This window comes from Bison bison, unplaced genomic scaffold, assembly GCF_000754665.1.
Source record: "Bison bison bison isolate TAMUID 2011002044 unplaced genomic scaffold, Bison_UMD1.0 scf7180017864060, whole genome shotgun sequence".
Taxonomy (NCBI): Eukaryota; Metazoa; Chordata; class Mammalia; order Artiodactyla; family Bovidae; genus Bison; species Bison bison.
Window position 1 is genome coordinate 2,646,006 of NW_011494632.1, and position 5,766 is coordinate 2,651,771.

General features: G+C 49.8%; 1 protein-coding gene across 6 annotated transcripts in view; it reads left to right on the forward strand.

The window, feature by feature from the left end:
- The window catches only part of FNIP2 (folliculin interacting protein 2), a 105,917-nt gene that overhangs the window by 40,997 nt on the left and 59,154 nt on the right, over nt 1–5,766 (forward strand). For all 6 annotated transcript variants that reach the window (XM_010836088.1, XM_010836090.1, XM_010836091.1 and 3 more), the window contains one exon: nt 3,287–3,413. In XM_010836088.1, coding sequence (XP_010834390.1) covers nt 3,287–3,413 — 127 coding nt within the window. The remainder of the gene's footprint in view (nt 1–3,286; nt 3,414–5,766) is intronic.

A 5,766-nucleotide genomic window follows, 5' to 3' on the forward strand; every position in this document is an offset into this window, starting at 1 on the left:
CTAGTCAAGGCTATGGTTTTTCCTGTGGTCATGCATGGATGTGAGAGTTGGACTGTGAAGAAGGCTGAGCGCCGAAGAATTGATGCTTTTGAACTGTGGTGTTGGAGAAGACTCTTGAGAGTCCCTTGGACTGCAAGGAGATCCAACCAGTCCATTCTAAAGGAGATCAGCCCTGGGTGTTCTTTGGAAGGAATGATGCTAAAGCTGAAACTCAGTACTTTGGCCACCTCATGCGAAGAGTTGACTCATTGGAAAAGACTCTTATGCTGGGAGGGATTGGGGGCAGGAGGAAAAGGGGACGACAGAGGATGAGATGGGTGGATGGCATCACCAACTCAATGGTCATGAGTTTGAGTGAACTCTGGGAGATGGTGATGGACAGGGAGGCCTGGTGTGCTGCGATTCATGGGGTCGCAAGGAGTCGGACACAACTGAGCAACTGAACTGAACTGATAGTGAAAGTGAAAGTTGCTCAGTCTTGTCCAACTCTTTATGACTATACAGTCCATGGAATTCTCCAGCCTAGAATACTGGAGTGGGTAGCCTTTGCCTTCTCCAGGGGATCTTCCCAACCCAAGGATCAAACCCTGGTCTCCTGCATTGCATGTGGATTCTTTACCAGCTGAGCCACAAGGGTCTTTATGAAATTTTAGTTCTTCCAGAGGGGCTGTCCTCAGTTTGATTGATATTTGAGTTAGTGTTACCTCTCAAAAATAAGGGCTGAACAAGTTGCTCTGTAATGATAATTTACAAATTGCTCTGTAAATGATAATGCTGTCTTGGCAAAATATCGTTCTTGGGGCAAAATGGATCGAACAAGAAAATACAAGACAATTAGATCTTTGTCAGTTTTCACTTTTAATGACTTCAGCCTGTGTGCTGTATTTTTAGTAATTGCAGAGGATGTTTTTAACAATGATTTTGTGTAAAATGTTGTGGTTTGAGTTACAGGCATTGGGAGTTGTTGAGCTGGGGTGACAGAGAACTGGCTCCAGGAGCTGTGCTCCCCAGGAATGGCTGGCTGATGACTCCCCTCTTCTTCCTCCTGTGTCCCTGTCCTCAGGTCGGCTCTCACTCAGCTCGTGATGGCAAAAAACAGGTCCCAGCTGCGCAGCCCAGGTGGGGGTCAGGGAATGTGTCTGACCAGCCAGGCCTGGATTGAAAGTGGGAGATAAAAGATCTCTGAAACAAACTCGCCATGTTGTATGAAAACTAGAAGGATCAATGCTGGGCCTGGCTGCGTAGAGCTTGGGTTGTTGAGAAGGTGCAACCAGAACTTGATGCTTTGGGGGCTACAATTTATGACAACAAATCTGCTCCCTGAAAAGCACGTGTTCATTATTACCAGGGCCTGAAAAGAAAAGGACCAGTGATGTGCAGTTTGTGGTTGGGGACTAGACACTGTAGTGATGTCCTTAAAACATTGTGACATCAACAGTTCTTCAGGAAATTACCGCTGTTCTGGAGCACTTAGCTGTGTCGGCCTCTGTGTGAAACACTTTCACGTAATCCCTGCTTCAACTTTGTGAGCTTGGTGTTACTACTCTCATGCTGATGGAGAAATGGGATCTCAGAGAGTTTGAATCTGAAACAATGTGTGTCTGACTTGGCTCTGCCATCCCATCTCTTAGTTTTACAGTGTACTCTGTCTGTCTATCAGTGCTCTAATTCTCCATCTGTGCCCCGCCCTCTTACGTCAGTGCTGTCAGCAGCTGGCACCCCGCTGGCCTCCGTCCACACGGAACCGTGTCGGTTCTGCCTCTGGATGTACCTGCCGCCAGCATCTGTCCCCCCTTGCCCCTGCCTCAGTTGCCATCACACTAGCCTTCATTTGAAGGCCCTGAACTCTTAGAATAAATTCTACTTGGCCTTCCTTCCTCTAGTTTTACTCTGCCCTAGCCCGGCTTCCCCTCTAGTCGTGGACCAACCTCTCGAAAGTGTAGACTGAGTGTATGGACCTGTTGGCCTTGGCCACTCGCTGTCCTCAGAGATGAGCTGGCCTGCTGTCTCCCACCTGCCTCTCCAGCTCTGTCTTCCTTAAATCCTAGGGACTTCCCTGCCCGCCCCCACTGCTTAAACCTGAAAATATGAGTCTTATCACATCCTTTTCTTTCTTGCACTTGGACAATCTGTAGTTACACATTTATAGATGACAACTCGCCCAGTATTCCTCACTGAACCATATCCACCCTGAGGGCAGCGATCAAGCCTGCTTAGTTAACCAGATGCTCAACCTCTAGCTTGGAGCACAGTGACCACAGTTGCCCAGATCTGTGTTGAACAAATGGATTAACAGACTTGTAACTGAAGAGCCCAAAGCAGTGCAGCCCTTTCTTAGTCTTCGAGTTCTGATTTCACTTGTGGCTGAAGAATGAACCTGTGTTTGGAGCCGTTTTGTCTCGGTGGCTTTTGGTTTGCTTAGGAAAAAACACGCTCCCTTTATGGCTGATTGTCATTGTCAGCAGTTCAGCTTCTGTGCAGCGATGCACTTGGTTTTCCAAACTTCCGTGTTAGAACCAGCCATAGTAGAAGAAAAGAATAAGTTCCAGGCGATGTTTTTCCTCTCCGACTGGCCTGAGACTGGGTGGCTAGGAGAGGAGGAGCGAGGGCTCTCCTGACTGCTTCCAGATTCCCGTCCGATGGTGCAGAGGTGGGAACACTCCAGGCCCTCCAGCCTCGGCCGTGCTGCCCCCCAGAACCCAGGCATCCGGGTCAGCTGTCTCCACACACCTGTGCCACTCCTGCCTGCCATCTTTGAGCAGAGTTTGCTTTTTAAAAATTTTTTTATTTATTTATTTTTGATCGTGCTGGATCTGGTTGCGGTGCACAGGTCTCTTGTTGCAGTGGCTTCTTGTTCCAGTGCATGGACTCTAGGGCGTTCGGGCTTCAGGAGTTGCAGCACTGAGGCTCAGTAGGCTCAGTAGTTGTGGTGCACGGGCTTAGTTGCTCTTAAGGCATGTGGAATCTCCCCGGACTAGAGATTGAACCTGTGTCTCCTGCACTGGCAGGCAGATTCTTATCCACTGGACCACCAGGGAAGTTCCCAGAGTTGCTTTGGAAGGAGAATTTTTCTCTCCAATGATCTATTATCTCAGCAGCGCTCCCAGCCTTGATCACGGGCACTGGCTGTCAGAGTCTGCAGCCAGGGCTGTGTGCCCCCGTCTGCGCGATCTCACATGCTGGTGTCTTCCATATGCACATGTGTGCCAGCTGGGAGACTCGTCTTCCTGTGACCAGCCTGAGTGTTGCTGCTAACATTACTCCTTTCTCTCTTGTTAATCCACAGTTGGTCATGTTCAGAGCTGGACCTGAATGAGATTCGCCTGATCGTTTACCAGGACTGTGAAAGGAGAGGCAGACAAGTCTTGTTTGATTCTAAAGCTGTTCACAAAATGGAGGAGGTGGCAGCTCAGGTAGGAAATGTGGTTTTGCTTTCCTCTTTTGCATCTGTGCTTTAACCATCTCTCTGGTCAGTGCAGCATCTGCTGTCTGGGCTGTCATACAGCTTCATTGGTGATTCAGAGGAAACAGGGGCAGAGGTTCCTTGACCACCCCAGTTGAGTACTTATTCATACACACAGGTAAGACTGTTAGCCAGTCATCATGCAGATGCTCAGCAGCTACTATAGATGTTACCAGAAGTGAATTTGCTAGTGAGTCACAATCCAATAGGTTTTTGATGCCAAATATGTGCTGTATAATGAGAAAACTAAGAACTCTAAAATTCATGAAGCATTTGCCTGAAGAGAAGGTCTGGTATTTACCATAGATAGTGAGAGGTGTTACATAGCACTGGGGTAAACAGAAGTGGAGAGCTTTCCTCACCACAGGGTTTCAGGGTACTAGCAAAAGGGCCTATGTCTCAAGCCTGCTTGACCCAGGAAGTTTACTTATTTTCTTTTTTTAGTGGAGGGCAGAGTGGTGATGGAGGTGATGGTGGTGATGGTGGTGGTGATGGTGGAGATGGTAATGATGATAGAGATGATGATGGTGGAGATGGTAATGGTGGTGATGTGATAATGATGGAGTGATGGTGGTGGAGATGGTGCTGGTGGTGGTGATGGTGGAGGTGATGATGATAGTGATGATGATGGTGGTGGTGCTGGAGGTGATGGTGGTGGTGATCATGATGGTGGTGGCGCTGAAGGTGATGGTGGTGGTAGTGGTGCTGGTGGTGGTGATCGTGATGGTGGTGGTGCTGGTGGAAATGGTGATGATGGTGGTGGTGGTGCTGGAGGTGATGGTCATTGTGCTGGTGGTGGTGATAGTGGAGATGGTGATGGTGGTGGTGATGCTGGAGGTGATGGTCATTGTGCTGGTGGTGGTGATGGTGGAGATGGTGATGGTGGTGGTGTGAAGATGTGGTAATGATGGAGTGATGGTGGTGGAGATGGTGATCATGATGGTAGTGGTGGTGGTACTGGTGGAGATGGTGATGCTGGAGATGGTTGTCCTGGCGGGGATGGTGGTGGTAATATGATGGTGGGGTTGGTCGTGGAGATGGTGGTGGTAGTGGTGAGGGTGATGAGGATGTAGATGGTGGTCCTGGGGGAGATGGGGCTGGTAATGATGATGGTGAGGTTGGTGGTAATGGTGGAGGTGGTGCTGTGGGGGGATGAGGCGTGGGGCCTCTGGGGGTGGTAAAAATGAGGACAGAGTGGCCCTTGATCCCTTGGAACCAGAATGGGAAAGGTAGAGCAACGTGTCTGGTGGGAGCAGAGTCTGGTCCTCCCTGTGAGGCTTCAGGATGGCTGTCCAGTGTGCTTCTGACTGGTCGCCTTTCAGCAGTTACTCAGGTGTCTAGAAACTAAACCCTTTTCTGTTCCTTCTGTTCATGTTCAGTAACCTGCCACCTGTATTGACTGAATCCTGGCACTTTAGAGAATGTGCAGCTAAGTAACTGAATAGTTTATGTCACAGTCCACGTCTCTTCAGGGCTGAGATCTCTTCCTGCTTCTGATAAGGTCATTTCTACAGGAAGGAAGTGTTTAGTTAAAGGCAGTTTAGCTGGGCAGATCCCATGGTGCTCTCACGTGGAAGTCGGCCAGGTAGCTAATCATTACAGTAGTTGTCAGGCTTGTTAGGTAAGCGGGGGACTGGGGGATGAGAAGTCTCTCAGATATTCCCTGAGGCTTTCATGGTAGATTCGTACTTAAGTTCAGGTGAGCTGGTATTTGGCCCTTTGTTTGGTGAACAGCAGGCGGTTTCCCCCTGATTTCCCACATAATTTCCTATTTCCCTGAAGGTATTGCACAGATGGTATATTTGCACATCCACATTCTGTCACCTGGGCTCTTGATGGTGGTAACAGGTAGAGGGAAAAAATTCTCACTGGTTGGAAAAAGGAACCAGAATCATGTCTGTAGGGGCAGTGATGACCCTGGGGTGTGCAATACAAGTGTCCCGGAAAGTGCTCGTTTATTAATAATTACAGAGGCAGCTGGGCCCGGGTAGGCTTGGAAACTGTCTGAGCCTACCGAACAAGTGCAGTCTGGGCTCTGCTCACTGGACTGGGTGCTGTCACCACCTGCGGATGGCTTGGCCAGAGGGCCTGGTGGTGTGGGACAGGTGTGGGTCGTGTGTCGCTGCAGGGCCATGTTCCTGGCTTCAGCAGCATGAAGCAGCGGGCAGACCCGAAGAGACCACTGAGGGTGTGCATTTGCTCAGGGATGACTCCACATCCTGGGCCTCCGTCCCTGCCCGTGACCACTGGGGACACATGCTTCCTGTTCCCCTTCCGTCCCTCCCCATCTTCAGCCTCTCCCC